Source organism: Triplophysa dalaica, chromosome 4, assembly GCF_015846415.1.
Source record: "Triplophysa dalaica isolate WHDGS20190420 chromosome 4, ASM1584641v1, whole genome shotgun sequence".
In the NCBI taxonomy this organism is placed as follows: domain Eukaryota; kingdom Metazoa; phylum Chordata; class Actinopteri; order Cypriniformes; family Nemacheilidae; genus Triplophysa; species Triplophysa dalaica.
In genome coordinates, this window is record NC_079545.1 from 24,744,355 (window position 1) to 24,766,748 (window position 22,394).

Below are 22,394 nucleotides of genomic sequence, written 5' to 3' on the forward strand. Positions count from 1 at the left end.
GATAGCATCACACGCCACCATGGCAGCAAAACTTCAGAGAAATGGACGTTTGAGCAGGAAACCTGACAGGGCCGATCACAATAGTATCTACACATTCTCAGCCTTTACCAAAACAATAAAGCTTGCATTTGTTGTTATAAAGCAGATGTTGTGTTAGACATTTATGGTGTTTTGTTAGAGAACGCTTGTGGATATCATTTAAACGGACATGACTACAAATTAAATTATAAATTAGTTTATTGTTCAATTGAAAAACAACTGCGTTATAGTCAAGTTACAAAACTGATGTGCTCAATAATGTTAGCACGTTTGTTTATTATTTAACAGTAACACATCAAAGTAATTTAACCGATTTAAACTGCATTTCATGAGTTTTACTGAATGCAACTTCATTTTTTAAGTATTCAATTTCAGATTTGTGAAGCCATAAAAAATTAAGTTAGCTTTTAAATTAAACTTTTCAAGTTTCATTTATATGTGTTTTATAAGATGTAACACAAATTCCGATTTACAATTTGACCTGGAAGATTTATGACTAGAATGCTTCTAGCAAGTTCACACATTCCTATAATTACGCACATGAACATTTTTATGGTGGAAACCTAAACTTAAAGTGTAATGTGGGTGTGCGTATTTGACACCTGCAATCTGCGCACACACACATGCACGCACACACACACTCAACAACACTCACCTCTTTTCTGCATGAAACTGAAGAGGTCATCAAGAAACTCTTTTCTTTTCTCGTCATCGTCTAGTTCGTACAGCTGTAAAAAGGATAAAGAGGAGACTCGATTAATGATCTGAGAAGATGGCTCATTCAGACATTCCTAGGTTTTATCGCACATTGTTTATGCTGTACAGCAATACAGCTATTCATTAGAAAGTTGAAGCATCTATCGTTAAAAATATCATATCGAGGCTGGATGCTGATACATTCACATCAGAGTGAAGCCACATGTGTTTTAAGGGAGCTTTTTCCCTTATTGGCATATCCATTATGTTTCCCATCCTGTCTCTCCTGCTGAATGGACATGCTCAAAAGAGCCTTTTAAAAGCTGTCTCGTGAAGAAGAGGACTGCAGCATGATGGAAATATGTTCCTCAACCTTCACTTTCAATAAGTCTTAGGCCACGTTAACAGGCGAGCAGGTCGATACAGGAAGACAGAAGGATGACCTTTGGAAACAGCGGGGCACACGGAACAAGACCTCAGAGATAATAACCGATCATTTAGGAGCGTATTGGCTGTCACCAATATTAAAGGACCAATGCAATCAATGCCTCGGGAAAAAAAGGAACCGTGGGTTTAGTGCGATCGAGACAACGCACCGGCCTTTTAAGCGGCCATATGTGACATTTCAAAGGTGTCGAGCACAAATCAAAAACATGCAAGCAAACACAGAAAATCTGTAATCGGGGAGGAGTGCGGTACAGTCTGTAAAGGCAGCTGCTAAGGTTTTGTCTGAGTCTATATCTGTCAAACTTTATTTACAGAATTTTTTCAAGACAAGCTATTCATGTAAATCAGTGTAATGCTGTGAATGGCTAATGCTCGACGTAACCGCTAAAGCACAAGGCACAGAATGTGCAACAGGATAATGCTGCTTCTCTTGATGTGTAAAAAAAGATTTAAATTCATTTGTTGCGTAAGACGCACAACTTAAATGTTTAGCATATTTTCCAAAATTGCGACATGCAAAAAAGTCTAAGCATAAAAAAGCACATACTCCAACTATTTCATCTGTAGATAATCATTTTTAAACTGTGTAATATTAAAGAAATCTCTTTCATTTGGCTTTTATCTAACCAACACTCTCACAATTCTGTTGAAGTGCCAGGAAACATAACAGTAAATTAGAGATTGATTAAGACTGATGTAATTGTGACACAGTCGGTTTAGGGGTCAACGCTGAGCCGGAGTGACCAGTAAAGGGGTAATTAAGTCAAAAGCGTAATGTCGTCTACAACATTCCATAAAATATTAACAGATGGAAAATACATTAGAGCTGTGCTTCACCTCTGAGTGCTCCATTATGGTCATATAAGTTCTATTACCAACATTATGATTGCAGGAATGTTGAACCCTGAATGCATTTAGACTCACAAGACACACATGAATCTAAATTTTGGTAGATGGACTGTGACTGCGATCATTCAGAGTTTGGTTACTTATTATATGGCATAAATGGTTTTGTTAAATTGCATACTGTACAGTGGGATGCAAAAGTATGAGACATTACTGAAAATCTAGAATTCAAAATCTAATGAAAATGTTTCAAGATATCTAAAACAAATGTTTTATCTCTTTAATTAAGGTCCCTAATAGAGTAATTAACATATATCTTAATTAAGGTCACAAATAGACAAATCTGTAACATTGACCTTAACTCACATTCTGAACATAAATCATCAGGGTTTGCTCAAATACAATTTGTAATAAAATATGATTAACATATTTCATAATTATAAGAAAGCTTTTATGACAAAATAGAAAAGGGATAATAAATCAATTCATTTATGCAGATTTTTATATATCCTTTATTTTAGAGTAAGCGAATAAAACCATGTTTCAATAATAAACTATTTTTAATGTTTCTATATCTATGTCTACGTCATTCAGTGTTTCTTCAACATCTTGGACAGACTAAGGAAAGTTTTATCTTATGTTTTGTTGAATTGTTGAATTTTTATGAATTTAGGAAAGCGTCGAAAGTGGCAAGCGTGTTACGGTTATGTACATGACATGTATAATGTATATGGCATCCTTTTAGATAGAATGCATCTTTTGTTCAGACACTTTAATTTAGCAATTTTACATGTCTAATACATGTATTGGCAACTATAACACCAAAGACACAGAAAAACACGTATTCGCGCCATATGACCCCTTCTTGCTGAACTACATATTAACCGAACACATCTTTATTATTTGAAACTTCTAAACCTTCCAGTTTCAAATAACACCCGTAATTTAATGACACTTTGACTCAATTTTGAATGACTATAGGCTGAGCATGTACAGACAAAAAAGAGGGGAGGATGCCCACTTGGATAGCTGATATATTATTCTCAAAGCTTATTTAATTTGTATTTATTCGCAAATCATAACCTAATTGTCGAAACAAATTCAAACTAGTAAATACAAGGGGAGTATTTCTAAAAAAATCATTGAAGTTTGAGCATAATGAAAAAGTATCCCGGCAGGATTTCAGTAGAGGGAGCTCTTCACAATGGAATAAATGATCATGTACATACGACGGATGTGCTTCCTCTATATCAAAACGTTTGAAACAGTGCTTATAACAGATTCAAGCCTGGGTTGGACAACAAATCAGGGACAGGGAGTAGTAGAACAAACTTTTCTAGTGTTTATACAAACTGTTCATGAAGGGGGTAGGCGTGCTATCCACATTGTTTCACAATCTTTATATCAGGTAGGTGGGCCAGTGACAAAGTGACATTCTTTGTGATTGAAACACACACATCATTCATTTTTTTTGTTTGAAAAGCAATGAAGGCAGTGTATGTGTGTGTGTGGGTTGCTGGGTTATGACTTTGAACTTAGTTCATGTGAAGCTTTAGGCAGTCTAGTGCTTCACTGCTACATCTCGTACTGAAACCTTAAAACCTGGAGGTGCAGCAGAGGGACTGTTGACCTAAAAGTTTGGAAATGCTCTTACTTCTATACCTCCTAACCTCTGTGACCTTGCAAATAATACACACCCGGTGTTAAACTTGCTGGTGTGCTTATTCAACAGTCTGGCTAACACCACAGTTTAAAGATAAAATGTAGGTTAACATATACAATAGGGTAAAAAGTCTAAATCCAGTTGTGAAAGACATTTATTCATTACAAATAATTCTTTAATTACATTAATATTGTTATTTTATATTAGCAAAGGTAAGAACTATGACTCCCTGGAACTTATAAATTTGATATATTATATTATATATTATATTATGGTTACCTAAAATAGTGAAAAAGCTATAATATTATTATAATATGAATATTTGCCATTAAACATACAGTAACACAACAATCATCATGCGCATTTTCAAATTACATTACAACCAATTTTGAATGAGGAGTTTTGAATCCCACTGTATATTATGTAATGTATATACGTCCATAAAAAAGTATTGCCTATAATGACCTCAAAAATATGCATTATATAATGCAGACGGTTGTAATGTATGCTACATATATTTCACTGTTATCTTTGATACACATTGGACTTGTAACACAGCTATCGGTTTAGAGTTTGTTGTGAATGAACTGTCTGTTCCTAAATAAATGGGAGTAATGTTTTTTTCCACATAAATCTCAATGATGGTTACTATCATCACCCTGATAATAAGTACAAAAAGTTTGTAAAATAAATACATTTTAAGGTAACAATCACCATCTGTGCTAACAAACCACTAATTAACAAGCATCTATAATGGGGGGAAAAATCCCATGACAGCAGAATCGATGGGAAGAACCTTCCTTATTGTGCGTGACACTAATAGTGTGTGTGGACACGTGTGTATGAGTGTGTGTGTGTGCACTAAGTCCCAGAACTCTAGGGAAACTGCTGGGCTTAATGTGCCTGTGTGTCCGTGCGTGTGTGTGTAAAGAACAAGCTCAAAGGAACAAGAGTTAATTAGAGAACAGCAAGACTGGTCACACTGGCACTGGTCCAAACTGGCGGACTGCCAGTGCTGCTTCCATTCCCTTACACACACATTGACATCCACACATACGCTCATCCCCACAACAGTGCAGCGGGCTCAGCTGACATAATGAGATGTGTAAGCTAATATGAAGAGCTGATCTTTGTCTTTTCTTGATGGAGTTCCTCCTAATGGGATTTGCCCGGGTGCTTGAGCTGACGGACTGGATTAAGTGGCAGTGAGTTGAGCATGTGCTGCCAGAGCTAAGTGTTATTTTACAGGGGCAGAACTGTGCCCCTTTTACTCCCTTTGTGGGAGGTGTGAGAAAACCCCGCGATGAGTGTGGACATATGTCCAACCCCAATTGATAAGATGTAAGCATAGTAATGTGTCATTTTTCATATCTATGAAAGATTTTCATTATATATGAAATATTTAAAACATATGAATAAGATATTAATTTTTTTTGGAAAATTGTATAGAAGTACTTCATTTTTAATTTACAGCCCTATATATTGTACACGGTTGCATTGGAGGCCTAGGATATGATCATATTAAAACCGATACAAAATTGACCAAAACTGCAAAACAAATTAAAACGATCTGTCTAATGTTACATACTGGATTTACAAACAAAATGTTACCTTACAAAATACTATTTTTTGTTGTTGTTGTTATTTATTATTATTATTATTACACAACTTATTAACTTTAAAGGCAATTTAATGCATTCAATTGATTAACATTAAAAACAACAGCAGATGTAATCCATATAGGGGAAATTCTACACAGATCTCTGAGCTCTCTTATGTACATGAATCATGTTAAACATGACCACCAAAACACTTTCTGAGGCTTGGTTCCTTTATCTTTTAAAGGATCTTTTGATTTAGAGAGGCTGTCTGCTGTCCACGGTTATCTCCATAAAGCCTGCACAGAATTCTAGCATGTGTGGATCAAAGTCAGGAAAGCAGTCATGTGTCCTCACATTTATATCTGGGGATGCTATCGTCTATGAACATTTTGTCATCATTTACTCAACCAGGTGTGATGCCATACCTGTATAAATTACTTTGTTCTGAATAACACCAAGAAATATATTTGGAAGAATGTTAGTTATTTTCAGTTCTGATACATCATTGACTACAATGGTAGGAAAAATATAATGGTAGTCAAAAGTTATTTTCCTAAATTCTTCATAATATCTCATTTTGTGTTCAACAGAAACCAAGAAATTAGTGGTGGGCCGTTAACGGCGTTACAGTGAGACTATTATCGCGCGTTAAAAAAATTGTCGCCGTTAATCTATTCTCAAAGTTGGGTTGGGAGCTGGGTCTATACTACGCAAGCTATGATGACTTAACCTTGATATTTAAGCGCGGATGTATACCAGCTTAACTGCACTGTACGGGGCGAGAACGAGATTTTTCAACTCGCGTGATTCGCGTCATTCGCGGAAGCAGAAGCAGCCTCATCATCTCATGACCAGGGCTTCATTCGCGTCCTTAGCGCAGCCTCATCATCTCATAAGCAGGGCTTCATTCGCGCGATTCGCGCAGCAAGTAGGTCTATTGGCTCTTTTCATTAACATATAAATCACTCGCGCTTGACACGCCATTCGCGTTTGGTCTGAACACAACATAACGTTACTGTGAAATTACCGCATCAAACGTGACGTGCTAACATGGATGCAGCTATGAAGCCGCCTGGTTTGCTTCAGGGAATATTAAATTTTAAGAAGCTTCCCAATAGAAACATCGACAAGACTAAGGTTGTTTGCAACTTGTGCAATGCGGAATTGGTTTAAAAAAAACACTTTCTCTCAACAGGTAGCGGTCTAGCTTTAGTTGAAACCAGTAACTTTGTATTGAGATCTAATGTATTATGGCTCCTGTATGACATATCGCTTGTTGCTCCCTCACTCTTTGTAAGTCGATTTGGATAAAAGCGTCTGCTAAATGACTAAATGTAAATGTACTGTAGGAGCTCTTCCAGTCTCAAGTACCACCTAAATGGAAATCATCCCTTAGCTAATGCGGAATTAAACACAAGTTCATCTTATTGAACATAATTTAATTTTCATCACCAATTATCATAGTAGAACAGCTTTCTCAAGCAGTTTGTGATGCATTTTGGAAACAGTAGATGAGCCCCTGGTCTAATGCGCCACCTGGCTTGAGAAACCCGTTCTCAAAGACTTACTTTTAGTCATTATTTGGGTAGCACACATATTCTGAATGCCTGCGGCAGAATTCAAATGAGCCATTTTAATCTAGATTAATCTAGATTAATTTTGGAATTAATCTAGATTAATCTAGATTAAAAAAATTAATCTATGCCCACCACTACAAGAAATACAATATTTTTATTCCCACTATGGTTGTGGATATCCCAGAACAAAATTGCTAACATTCTACCAAATATCTTTCTGTGTGTTCATCTGAACAAAGAAATTTATACAGGTTTGAAACAATCTGTAAATGATGACAGAACTTTCGTTTGTGGGTGAACTATCCCATTAAGTGTCATTTCTAAATGTATAAATTGTTTAATATTCTTTATTTACCTTCATACTTTATATACTTTCATAAAACGATTTCACGTGTCTTGTTCCATATAAAGTCTTCTTGAAAATAAGTTTGGGTGGGAGAAAGAACAAATATAATGCATTGCTATTAAAATATAAATAATTTTCAATGCTTTATCTTTCAGACTGCTTAAAATATGTCTGTATTTACGCTAGAGAGCGATCATGAGATTTGGAAAAGTAACTGAACGAGGGCTTTCTCTAGTCTTCGCATCAGTTTCTTTACTCACATCTGGTTTTGATAATTTAGCTTCTAACTTTTCAGCTGCATTGAGGTTGAGGTTTGATGTGAATGAAATTCACTGAGCTGGAGCCACAGTTTGACCTCATTCATTTGAAGGCAGAGAAAGAGAAAAGGGAAAAGGGAGATTGTGGGTTGTTTGACAGAATTTAAAGCACTTTAATGGTAAAACCCTGTAGCGTAATTAAGGGATTAGATGGAAAATGCTTGGTGCTCACATTTCTCTTTTTTAGTAACAAGTGAAAAACACAGAAAATCTTCACAGTTACTGAAGCAGAACCCCATATATTATACATCATATGATCAGGAGAATTTCTTTATGCATGTTTTTCATGAATAATTCATTTTAGAAACACCCGTCATTCGTGGTCCCAGATTGCAGTGCGTATCCATATACATAAAAAACTAATATTTAGTTAAAATATGCAAAACAGGCTTTGAGATGAGGGTGAGAAAATGAAACATACTAAACCAGAAAAAAACAAGCTGTGTAACTTCTACATTCTTTTTTAAAAGAGTATCAAAACACAGACCTCCCAAAATTGAAACACAGCATTATGCAGCTCTCAGTGAGAGAAGCCCGAGGCCATTTGCTGAGGATTTAGAGCGATTCATGTCTATTTTCAAACCTGACCTTTCAGGGCATGTATAGAGAACGTTAAGGCCTGAATAGACAGGTGCTACTAGGTAAAGTTTGAAACCTTGACTAACTTTAAATGTTCTGTTTTAGTTGTTTTTACTGAAGCATAAATATATTTTTTGTACTAATAATGCTATATCAGAAGAACAAACACTTGCTTTGACCTGAACTTAGTCCTACGTGATTAAATCATCGTATACATACAGCATCATACGGGGCAATGGTCACCTTCCTTAAAACTATTAAGAGTAAATAGTGCTCTATATTACAAGGCCATAAACCCTATAGCTATGACAGGGGTGCAGCTGATAAATCTTTATTGTCAAATAAAATCACATAATGTATGTAAAATACACCCTCAATATACATTGCATAATCCTGATTACTGATGAACTATCTAAAGCAATAAAGATGCCCTTGAAATGGTGGCAATATCACAATATTTTCACGGGTATTTTTCAGGAGATGAATGTCAATCTTTGCCCGATACTATGTTTAATGGGATGTCTGAGTGGAATTTTGGTTCCGCCAGATGACAAAAAGACCACCTAAATTATCAAAAATGACCACCTAATGCATATTACACAAAAAAATTAACAGCACCTTTTGATCTGCAAAATTCTACTCTGATTGTGTATCTTTATGCCTTTTTTAAAAGTTAGGAGCCATTCACATAATTGTCAGGAAGTGCAGAACGCGAGGGTCTCAAGACAGGCTTTCGTGGAATTTTTTTTAATTGTCAAGCCAACTTGTTACTGTAAACAAAAGCTTAAAACGCTTGCCCTGGCTCTGGGAAAAATATGGAAATTAGAGCAGTGAAATAGAAAAAAACGTTTTTTAGTTCAGTCTGTTTAAAAGTTGCTTTTAATGTGAAAGTTAACCCAAAAATGAAAATTATGTCACAATTTACTCTGTATGACTTTCCTTCTTCTGCAGAACACAAAAGAAGATATTTTAAAGAAAGTTAGTAACCGAACAGCACTGGCCCCCATTCACTTCTACTGTATATACACAAAACCAATGCAAGTGAATGGGGGCTTGTTAAAGGTTTCCTCAGATGAGCACTTCCAACAAGTTCAAAAACACTCAATGGCTGTGTAAACAAAACCCTTCTTGCCTCGTCAAAAACAGCTCTGCTCACAGCAACCCATTTTGGTGCATGTCTCTTTAAATGATATTGAGTTACACCGAACCCTACCCCCTTCCGCCCGGCTTATCAACACAACACACGCATAGTACTGCCATGGCAATGGTTTAGCTAAATTATATTTCCTAAATTCCTCCGTGGTTAGATGTGTCTTAAAAGTCTCTATAGACTAAAAGTCTCGTCCCAACAAACAGCGCTCACGTTGTGCATGTACGTTTGCCTTAAATCCACGATTGCGCACCTGCAGATCTCAGCGGATTTAAACGCTTGTTGTTGATAAGTTATAACGTTACACACATTTTTCAGCCTAAACACAAATTATTTGAGACGTTCAAAATGAAACTAACCTGCAGTGTTCTCATCTGATTATTAGTAAAACAAACAGCTAAACTCCAAGTGTCCATCTGCACTTATATACAGTAAGTTTAACAGTGGTATTGAATGTTTTATTTAGCCCGTGACAGACGGTATCATATACCGTCATACTCCCTACGCTATCATATGCTAACGTTTTCCTCTTATATATATGGTATATTACGTCAATTCAGACTGTTGATAAATATTACTTACATCGGCAGTTTTGCCTCGTTGTTCTCGAACACTTTTGAGGAACAACTTTGAAGCTTATCCTGCTTGTACTGTCCCAGGTTGAAAAAGCACTCCGGCTCGAAGTGATTCGCGCAAACAAGCAGGTTTTTACTTATGGTTTCTAATGGATTTCCTCCATTATAGAATAAGGGGCGGTGACATTATAAGAAAAGCGGCTTTGAACAACACAACCGGAGCTACATCTAAACGGCTCTTTTCTTACATGCTTGCAGGGAAAGGCACACCAAAACAAACTAACTGGGTTCTTATATTCACGTTTTCAGGGTTGCTAGATACACCGGGGACCCGATTATAGCACTTAAACACAGAAAAGGTGGGGTTTTCATATGATGTCACCTTTAACAACATTCTTTAATATATTTTCTTTTGTGCTCTGCGGAAGGAAGAAAGTCATACAGGTTTGAAATGACAAGAGGGTGAATGATGACAGAATTTTTATTTTTGGGTGAACTATCACTTTAGGGTTCTCAGTGTATGTTAATACCAAGTAATGCACAAACAAAAATAAGTTTTCTCTATGAAATAAACAGTAAAGTCACAGTAGTCTGACAAACTATACACACATTTCTATGATGTTTACTGAACAGTTGGCATGTATTGCCAGACAATTATTTAAATAAATTGGCAGATTATTGTTGTGTAATCTGGAATTGTAGGAACTTGCCCCTAAACAGTATGTAAATACAAAACAAGTTCTGGTCACTTTACATGTTGGTAAAAAGCTCTTCCTGTGTAAGTGGTCGGGTCTTACGAGAGCTAGTAGCAGGACATGAGGAGCTGCATTTAGATGCTATTAAAGAATTAGTTCAACCAAAAGTGAAAATTCAGTCATTAATTAGACCCCCCCAAATTGTTCCAAAACTGTTTTTAACAGAATAAAAAAAAGATTATAAAAGATTGTAAGACAAATATTTTCCTACTATGGTAGTCAATGATGTCCCCGGAAATGTCTGTTGCTAACATTTTTCAAAATATCTTTGTGTTTACAAGAACAAAGAAATGTATACATGATGACAGAATTTTAATTTTTGGGTGGAGTACCCCTTTAAGCCTTTGACAGAGTAACTAGACCCCTCCTAAGTCTTGTAATTTGATGCAAATCCATACTATGACCCTACCTCAGTCTCATGCCACAATAAAAAGATGCACAAACACGCATTTATTCACTGAGGGACTCTTTCATACCAAACATAATTAGCAGTTTAACTGTATAAAAGTGCTTTCTGTTTGCGTGCATTTGTGTAAAAGGGGCGTATGAGTTATTCCTAGAAAGGTCAAAAGTTAGCAATGGCTCTCATGATTCTTATTCCAGCGTCGCCTTGAGTTGTTACACAATGACCCAGTCCTATTATTAAAGGCTTTCCCTTCATCGTCGCTTCTTCAAAGCCGCCTGCCCTCCAGCCTTACAATACAGATTCAATCATACAGTGAATCATTCGATCAAATCATATTATTATGTCTTTCACTCTTTTATCATGAATGATATACTGTCTGCTGTTTTCTGTCGTAATTAGCAAAAAACAGGCCTCATTCACGTCAATTCTCGCCTCTCCCTCACTATTAATCGCGACCCACACTAACGTATCGCGTGCTCTTATGAAACCAGGTTTTACAACATCAAATTCTACCTGTCTTCCATTATCTATATTAATGGGACATCTAATCTTGATAGATAAGCCAGCTTCCAGGCATTTAATCCAGCACTGATTTTATTCAATCTTTCCCTTTAGATGGGCTATAGAATGCCTTCTGTACACAATTCATGTGACAAATGTGATGGGTGTGGGTGTTTGATGGATGGCGTTCACTCCCTAAAGTTTTCTTTGCATGAACAAGAAAAGCTGATAATAGTAATGCTTTCAGATGAAATGGCTCATAAAACATCAGGACGTTAGATGAAGAACCAGAAATCACAGTTGTGACATGGTTGGGCAAATAATACAGCGACAAAGAATACTCTATGCACCGTTTGCCAAAAATAATATGAAGACATCTGTATGACTCATAACGCCTAGAATCAAATTCCAATACGAAACAAGTTCTGCAAGTGAAAACAATATAACCACAAATGGAATATCAGTTATATGACATCAAATAAAAGGGTGACATTCAGGTTAAAGGGCTTAGCATACTAAGTTCAAAATCGGAAAACAACCATCTGTGACCTGATTTTGAAAAAAAAAATTTGGTCCACACGACAATTTGTTTCACCAGTTCGCCGCAGCAAACCAAACAGAACTCTCCGGAAAAGTTTGTGTTGGCCGGTAAACACCCACGAGCCACCAACAGTCCATTGCCATTACTTACTAGTTGGGTGTGTTATGTAGCACCACCAGGTCTGTGGGAAATATCCCGTCATTTTATTTAGCTGAGGTGATATCAGATAAGGACTGACATCATGCCCAGAGGCTATTTGCATACGTCATGCAAACCCGGCTTGTACGAAAACACTATACCGTCTCTCAACGTTTTCGAGCTTCGTTTTACCCCAAAACGCAGAACGAAAGCGCATTTCTCTTGGACTATGCCGAGCCCTTTAAAGTGGTACCTCAAAAGCAGCTATTTATTTACACCGTCTTAAATAAGAACAGCTCAGTTACCAACTTCAAACTCTGTTCCACGAGTAAAGCAATAAAACTCATACTGACAATCGCATTTATAACACGTCATACCCATACAGAACAAATGTATAGTAACTTGGGAAAACTAAACGTAGCAGGCCAGGAACCAACAGATGCAAACTCATGAGAAAAGTATAAAATGGATTTGCGTTTAAATGCTAATCAATAATCTCATCATTACGCTGTAGCCATAAGCCACACAGCATAACATAAAGAGGCTGCTGACATACAGACTATACCATTGATATATTGATCCCTCCGTCAATCATTAATTTATGGAAAAATAGACTCACAGTCTTGAAAAATGAAACGATTTTGGTCTGAGATAAGGGCGAACAAACAATTGACGGGAATAGGACGGCCTCTGTTTTGACAATATCAACTAGAAGCTTCATGATCTTCAAGGTCTTTATGGGAAATAAGGGTGAGTCGTGGTTTGTGTGTGAGTGGAGGGGGAGCTTTGTGATCTCTAACGCAGGCATGACACTAGAGGAAGAGAAGCTACATCACTGGCCTTCACCTGTGGCAGAGCCAAGACGAGGGTCAGACGTGATTTATGCAACACATAGTAATGAGGATGCAAGGAGTTCTTCGGCAGTGTGCATCTGGTAGAAGTCAGAGAAATGGTATCACATAGACTATAAATGTAATCTCTTGTTTGAGATTTGTTATTTAATCACATTTTTTATTTAGGAAATATAAGGGCTGCCTGATAAAGGGTAGTATGATTTTCACAATTATTTTGCTATTTTTTTATAACTATTAATAATAGTGATTTATAATCATGATTATTCACTTTTCTATTTAATCTTATTTATTACACTTTACAGAAAATGAATACATGTTATCATCTTGCGCTGTTGAACTTCTGTGACACTGAATTTCGCGCTATCATCCGTAAACTCCGCCCCAAAAATGATGATGATGTTTTGTGGTAAAACAGACAGACATTGTTATCGCAGTTAAATGCAAATAATTACATTAGCCCTAAACAATGTGTTTTTCATAAATATTTTGGTGTCGTTACTATTATTGAAGTAATGTTTAAAAAAAACATGACAACTGGCGGTTGAGCCTCATGTTCATCCAAATTACAATCGATCAATGGTGATCGCCTGACACGAACGGACCACACCCATCTCTATATCCCGTGACACCATCAGAAAACAATGTAGAGAATGTCTGTCTGTAATTTTGCCACAGTGCACATTTAGACACTGATCTTACAACTGATAAGAACATTAAAGAACACTCAAAGAGCCTGAGAAATGTATCTACACAAACACATTACATTTGATTCTGGAGTTTCCGGTGCTGTAAACTCATATGAGCTTGAATCTCTGTGGCAGTTTCCCACACCATCCCGTCATTAAGCGTTTTTCGGCCCCTCATCATTTCTTTCGTCCAGCGACTGGGGCCCCTCCTCCATCCTGTTGTAATTGTGATGTTTACCCTCCAAGCCCAAGGCCACGTCTCTAATTATCCCCACATGAAAACTGGAATGTCCAGCACTGTCATTAAAAATAGAGCTAATGCCCAGAGCCCCGCTAGCAGCAAAAACAGGTGTGATCATAATAAGCAAACCCTTATACTTTTATTTACCTATATACTTTATTAACCAACGCTATCAAACTAACTGCATTCAAATGTACTCTTATACAATTATAACGTTATCAATTTCGTGATGCTGACATGGTAAATATTTAGCTTTGCTGTATGACAGATGAGACTTGGCGGTAGGTCAATCACACATGGCAAGCGTAGGGCTAAAGAAGCGAATGTTTGATCACTGCATATAATACAAATGCCAGAACAAGGCCACATCCACAGAACATTGCAAACGCAACATCAGCAACAACACTCAATGGACAAAACAATGAAGCCATTCGGTCCCGGTCGCATGGAAGCTGCTCCATATTTTAGTTCTGCTGATGCGCAGGGGTCAGGTCTAATTCACATGGGCCCCTCACAGCTAGATCTACCTTTCACTGTATGTCATGGGTTCAATCCTCTGTCACGTGCTTAGATGCACAGACTGTGGATATATCATCCATCTATAAGGCTTCGAGAACCTTTTTGAATTTGTAATGTTGATAGTGTATGTCAAGTGAATGACTAATATAGATTCAGACAGATTTTTGTGATTGAATAGCTAACAAACATACATGGTTTATGATAGGCTTCTAATTTAATTGTACTTCATAAAAGTCTACAAACTTTCATTCGTTATCAATTAAACTTTAAATTACATGTGAAATTTACACGTATTATATAAAAATACTTTAATGGGATAGTTTATCCAAAAGTTAAAATTCTGTCATGAATTACTCACTCGCTTGTGGTGCTAAACCTGAGAAATATATTTGGATGAATGTTTGTAACCAAACATTTCTTGGACCCCCATAGTAGGAAAAATGACAACGGTAGTTAAATACGGTAGTCATTTTTCTTACTCAAAGTAGTCAAAGAAAAGTTCAGAATTTTCATATCTTTGTCCGTATTAATCATAACAAATAAATGTATACAGATTTGGAACAACTGGAGGGTGAGCAAATAATGACAGAATTTTAATTCTTGGTAGAGCTATCCCTTTAACGTTTCATACGTGTTTACAAGACTCACCACTTAAAGAGCGTAAACTGCATTTTAAATGAAACCCTGTTCCGTTACTGTTCCCCCTGAATGACTAACCCAAGCAGGCAAAAAGAACACCATGACCAAATTAAAATGTTAATCAGTGTTCGAGAATCAACAATTAAGCATTTGATATTGTGATGCCATTTCACGCTGGCCGCCTGTAAAGAATGCAGCATGTGCTTAATGTTCTCAGCTAATTCTGCTTCACCCCCCCCTGAAATGCTTCCTGTCCTGAATGACTGTGTTGGGACAAAAGAAAAAAGTTAACGCTAAATGAAAAGCATGTGATGTCCGGACATGTGCGGAAAATGCATAGTTAGTGTTAATGGCTTTGCAAGAACACAGAAGATGTTTAAACACGCTTCGAAAAAAAGAGATCTTTCCGTATTGTACGAAATTTGAAAATCTTTCAACCTTTTGCATTAATGCAAAAACTCTTTCTGCTTTATAAATGGCTCTTAGTTGACACACCGATTCAAAGATGAATTTTAAATGTATTCTTAGTCTTTATACTTAATCTGAGGAGACAGACATACACAAAGATCATCTTCATAAGCAGGAACCAACACTTTGTCGCTGCGGTCTACACTTTTGATTACTCAGTCTCCTTATGTAGCGACTGAGAAGATTAAGTGAGAAACCGCTGTGATATGTTTTTCAACATTTATGTTGACAAGCATTCCAGTCATGTGAAACCATGATAACGGCAATTATAAATAACGGTTGCAAAATGAAGAAGTGGGTTAGGAAGTGTTATTGCAGCAATGGGTACATCATGGTGCTGTTGATAAGGGTGTAGAAGTTATGACCAAATTGGCATTTTTCTTCCGATAGGTGTTAACAGATTGACAATTTTTTTGATCTGTGTTTTCACATGAACGATAACATGGTGCATGATGGGTTTTCTTCATAAACACGACAGAAAGCCAATATTTTTGTCCTTAAGCAGCAGAGATAATTTGAGCGCCGATGCACAAATATTCAATTTGATGCACAATGTTTACAGTAATGTTAACTGTACGTTAGGGCTGCGCGATATTGAGGGAAAATACGATATTCAATATGCGATACGATATTTATTTTTCTAAAATCTTTTTAAATTGTATTAAAATATATTGAGAAAAATTATAGAACCAACATATGTTTCACATTATTTTAGGAAAAAGAAAGCATCACTACAACTTTGCGACACGGATTGTTGATTGATTTGCGTCTGAGTACTTGCACGCTAGCATTCGGACGCATGTATATCCCAACTAACGTCCGCTTGCTAGATAGATACTACTATCCCATGGACCTAAAACTTACAACCATGCATAACTTTTTGAAGAATTAAACAGATCATTTATTGCAAACCCATTGCGGTATGCACATTTGTGATATTTACGCATTTTCGATATATTGCACATCCCTACTGTACGTTACATAATTTATTATGCAATCATGTTTATTACATAATGTTGTGCATCTATGTATATAACATGTAATTTATTGCTAAATAAAACATTAGCTTTAAAAATATATGTCTTGGAATATGGAATGAAGCCTTACATGAAGCCTTACATGACTTCAAATATTTGTGCAAAATTTATGTTTTCTTTCTTCACTTTTCAATGTGATGTGAGTTCGAAATCGATACTTTATAAGTACTAAAATAAAGTAGTAGTACTAAGTCAACCGTGCAAGTCCGTACCATGTACCAGTCCAAGAGCCACCCATCCCCCAACAAAGAGATATAGCACATTATACATCTATATGATACGACAAACAGAGCAGACATAGCAGATTTCAGCTCTGAAACACTTCAACTGGGCCCCTTTCATATAATATAAATACTCCAGGGACAGAGCGCCAGTGAAAACAATGTTCAATGGCCTGCGAGGCCCTACTCCGGGCCCCTGCTTCAGAACTCTGATGAAATGCAGTTGCTTATATTTAATGACCAAAAAAAAACTCCACGCTATGTGTGAAAGGAATGTTGCATGGTGTCAAGCAGAATAACTAAAAAAGTGATTCACACAAATATGAACAGTTGCATTTCCAAAAAGACACTGTCCTCCACTTTACATGCTGCTTCTGTAATCAAAGTGCTTTGATGGCTCATAATCTTTCACATGTCTTTGTAGTGACTATTAGAAGTATTAGTTCAGTATTCTTGATGTGTTAACGTGAGACTCTTATCGTGCGATAAAAAAAATGTCACCGTTAATCTATTCACAAAGTTGGGTTGGGAGCTGGGTCTATACTACGCAAGCTATGATGAGTTTCACCTAGATATTTTAGCGCGGATGTATAACTGGCTGAATTGTTCCGGTGAGAACGAGATTTTTCAACTCGTTTCATTCGCGCAAATCGCATCATTCACGCCGCCTCATCATCTCATGACCAGGGCTTCATTCGCGCGATTCGCGCCGCAAGAAGGTCTATCGCGTCTTTGCATTGACTTAACATGTAAATCACTCACGCTTGACGCGCCATTAGCGTTTGGTTTGAACACAACATAACGTTACTGTAAAATTACCACATCAAACGTGACGTGCTAACATGGATGCAGCTTTGAAGGCGCCGGGTTGCTTCAGGGAAATTTTATTTTTAAGAAGCTTCCCAATGGAAACATGGACAAGACTAAGGTTGTTTGCACCTTGTGCAATGCGGAATTGGTTTAAAAAAAACTTTCTCTCAACAGGTAGCGGTCTAGCTTTAGCTGAAACCAGTAACTTTGTATTGGCACCTAATGTATTATGGCTCCTGTATGACATATCGCTTTTGCTCCCTCACTGCTTTGGATAAAAGCGTCTGCTAAATGACTAAATGTAAATGCACTGTAGGAGCTCTTCCAGTCTCAAGTACCACCATTAGCAAAGCATCCCTTAGCTAATGCAGAAGTAAACACAAGTAAATCTTATTGAACATCATTTATTTTCATCACCAATTATCATAGTAGAACAGCTTTCTCAAGCAGTTTGTGATGCATTTTGGAAAACAGGAGATGAGCCCCTGGTCTAATCCGCCACCTGGCTAGAGACACCCGTTCTCAAAGACTTACTTTTAGTCATTATTTGGGTAGCACACATACTCTGAATGCCTTCGGCAGAATTCAAATGAGCCATTTTAATCTAGATTAATTCCAAGATTAATCTAGATTAATCTAGATAAAAAAAATAATCTATGCCCACCACTAGATAAATACATTGTTGTCATAGTTGACAAGCACTTTTTTATACATTTTATTGGTAAGATATGTGCAACCCAGGGACAAATATAAAGGGCAATAATAAACTTCTAATAATGATTTGTGGCAACAACAAAAAAATTACAGACTATAGAGATACAAGGTTTCAGAATGACAGCAGTGGTATGTTCCATAAACCCTTGTATGTCCAAATTTCGAGAAAGAGGAAAAAACACTGTGCCTTTTCAATGATTAAATACAGTGATGTAAAAGGGTCAAGCACTTTTTTTTATACTTCTTATCGGTTAGATATGTGCAACCCAGTGACAAACATAAAGGGTAATAATAGACTAATAATAATCATTTATGGCAAAGAATAAAAATCACAGACTATCGAGATACGAGGTTTAAGAAGGACAACAGTGATATATTACATAGGCGAATATTATACATTGATAATGTCTGTATTCTGACAAAATGGTGATGTTTGGCCGTGAAGGTCAAAAGTGTATCCAACAAATAAAAGAACTATATCCTAATTTTGACCAAATCTCCCCCACATTTTGCACAAACCATGTTACCACGTCCATAAACTCTAACACCCTGGAAGTGACATAATTTGGAATCTTTTTACAGATGTGGGAAAACAATCTCATTTGCGTTTCTTTCAAATTTAGAAATCAATAATGTAAACAGTCATTCTATCATTGTCACAATAACTGATTATAATACATAATATAAATTACATCAGTTCCTGTGTTTTACCCCAGTCATGAAAATTGCCTTATTTTTTTGACTATTGTAATGACTATTATCTTTTATTATGCTGGATAGAACGCATACCTGAACATTTCCTCAACAGTAGGTCATTCAACATGACTTCAAACATAAATCTGTCACCTGATCAAATATGTAAGAGGTCAGGTTCTGTTCTACTAATACTATTGTATACTAATGAGAGCTCAAGCCATCAAATATCTTTCAATGCTGCTTAAACCCAATGACTCATGTTTAGGGGCATGTTTAGGAAAATCATAGCCTTCCACCAGCTGTACATGTGTTTGAGGCCAATAACATGACAGCACATTAAAAGCATTCATTCACTCACAGGCCTTCCCTTTATTCCTTTACATGTAATTGAATATATTAATTTAATTGTCTAAATATTGTGCTTATTGAGGAAATGATAAAAAATTTAGATTTCTGAGCCAAGCAGCTGTAGAGTTTCCATTTATACTTTAAATATCTACCCAATATAAAAGGCAACAACCCATTGTGAGCGAGTGAGGCAGTTGCATGCTTAGAGTCTGCTTTAAATTGTCTAATGTTTTAACTCTTCAATCCAGAGTCTGGTTTAATGTGTTGTGATAAAATATTCATTCATGTGCTTCATACAGACCATTAAACAAAAAACACTGCATATCTTTATCTGAAGTGCACAGTGACCTCTACTTTACCTAATAGCACCCATAATTTATACTCAAATATTAACCTAGCTGAGCATAATGAAGAAGACTTTCAGCTTGTTATGCGCTTATTAAATGGAAATGTATGCAGAGACAAGCAGAGAGGCTTTCATTTTGTACTAAAGGCTTGACACAAGAATTAGTTCTTCCTGCTTTGTGAATCAGGCCTTTGAATAACAAATGGAAGGTCATTTTTTTCTTATTACAATGACAAGCAAAAGTATCAGGGGCTGGCTAGTTTTAGACAGATTGAGATACATGCACCTTAAAATTTACAGAGATTACCAGTAGTAGTAATACTAATAATAATAATAAAAGATTTTATAATAAACTTCATTCATATAATTATTATTATCAACTTTGCTTAAACAGCATTTGTACAGTATTCAGAGCAAACAAGTAAAGCTCTACAGCGTATTGTGCATTTCACTGACAGATGTTTAAATTTCATAATGCTTGAATTAAGAAACGCATCATTATAAAACATCAGGATCAGTTTCATAGTACACGCTGTGCTCAGGAAAGGCTTACATCATTACCTGATAAGCTCTTTGACAGGAGCACCATTCTTAGAAAATAACAATGTGATGTCTAAATGACTGCAAATTAATAGCAATAGAGAACAACACTGTAGTTGTGCTACTAAACCCGTGTAATAAGCGGGATAATGTACAAGCAGCCGGCTGTTATCGCAATATGAAAGCCCCTTCAGTGTGAGTAATTTCTGCGATAACAACCAGCTGTCTGTACATTATCCCTTACTTTATTAATGTTGGTAGTTTCTCTTCATTACATATCTCTGTTTTTACGAATATTTTAAAGGGGTGATGCATTGGTGTTTCATGCATTCTGACTTATTCACAAAGTTAAACATGATGTCTTTTCATGCTTAACATTGTCACCTTGTCAAAAAACGAGTTGGAGGTATGACGTGGTATTTCTGTTCGGTTTCTGAAAGTTGTATTGGAACATATAAATAAACGGTGGATATAAAACTGGTTTTGGAGATTGTTTGAAACTGATTGATGGAGCGGTCCTAGATCTAAAAGATGCTGGACATGAACCGACATCTTTGAAACTGAGTCATATGTCTGCGTTTTGTTGGCAATGGGTGCGCGTGTGCTTTAATTCCACCTACCCCCTACCCAGTAATTTTTTTTTATTGTAAATGTGACCGCCCTTCAAATCTTTCATTGGCTGTAAATGTTTTATGAGTAACACTTTATTTTAAGATGTTACACATGTTATTTACAATAGTATTAACTATAAAGTATGCATAATTACATGCAACGAATCCTAAACCAGACCCTAACCCTGTAATAAGTACATTTAGTGATTATAATTACTCATTACTTAAATGTATAATTACACTGTAACAAACAGACACAATAAAGTGTAACCATAATCATCATTTGGAAAATGAAATATGGATCTATGAATGTGATCCAAATTTGATTGTTAAAATAGTTCTGATGTGGCCTAACCTATTCTCTTAAAGTTTTTGGTTAACCTTATACCGTGGTTATTTTTTGTGTGCATGGGTTCAACTCCAACATAATTTATTTGGTGAAGGAACTCAAATCACATTCATTACGACTGAGCGGGAATGTTTTGACTTTGTGGTTTATGATCATGGCTCTGTGCATCTAAACTATTTACCATTCATGTCTACACAGGAAAAAACGCTGGACATACGAAATCCTTATCAGCCGCGCAGATAATGTGTTCTATGACTGTGCAGTCAATATCCTTCTGTCAGCACTGGAATGCGAGCAACAGTAATTTACTTCAGTCTATAAGACTATACGTTAGCCATGTTAGCTTGCGCTACAGCGCACCACAAGTGCAAAGTTCCTCAGAGACGTTTACCAAAGCATCCCGCCTCTATGATAATAATAATACAAAACAGCTCTTATATCAGTTATTAAAGATCAACTCGCTCAACAGGCTTTTCACAATTTTCTCGCCTTTGTTTATCTGTTAGCAGATTTGAAGAGATTCTACTTTCTCAAATGAAGCGCAATGGCATCATGCACATGAATGGAGGCTACTGCAAACAGAGGATGTAAGCTGAGACTACAGGATGGCACCATGGCTAATTGAACGGCTGTAAAAAGCCAAAGCAACATTATCCAGCCCCAAGATTTGGTCAAATTTCCCATTCCTCCAAAAGCCACGCCCACACACAGACAAGTCAAATGCCGCCTGCTAGAACCATAAACATTGCCCCACATGCTTGATTGCTTCTCAGTGAATTCTTAACTTAGCAGTGATAATGGAGGTGTCTAGTCTGGATGTGTGGAGCGGGGGGTTGCGTTTGTGTGTGTTGGTGGGGGTTTTCTGAAAGGGAGAAGGAATCCGATGAAACCGTAGACTACCATTGGTTTTTATTTCACGGCTTTGATGTTTACAGCCAGTTTTTCGGATAAACCTAAACGTAATTCCCTTCGTTTGAGCGTCTCCCTTGTTTAATGAAGACTTATGATGCCGGCCGCAAAAATGGCACGCACTCTGACCTATGGCAGACCTTAGATTAAAAAACTACATCTGGATCTTGTAAAAGTGCCCCTGTGTGAATACGAACGATGACTGGACATTACGCTTGATAGTTATAAA

The 22,394-nt window shown here is 36.6% G+C and overlaps 1 protein-coding gene across 4 annotated transcripts in view; it reads right to left on the reverse strand.

Moving 5' to 3' along the window:
• Positions 1–22,394, reverse strand: part of arid3c (AT rich interactive domain 3C (BRIGHT-like)) — a 63,662-nt gene that overhangs the window by 19,239 nt on the left and 22,029 nt on the right. For all 4 annotated transcript variants that reach the window (XM_056745988.1, XM_056745987.1, XM_056745986.1 and 1 more), the window contains one exon: positions 695–767. In XM_056745988.1, the coding sequence (XP_056601966.1) occupies positions 695–767 (73 nt within the window). The remainder of the gene's footprint in view (positions 1–694; positions 768–22,394) is intronic.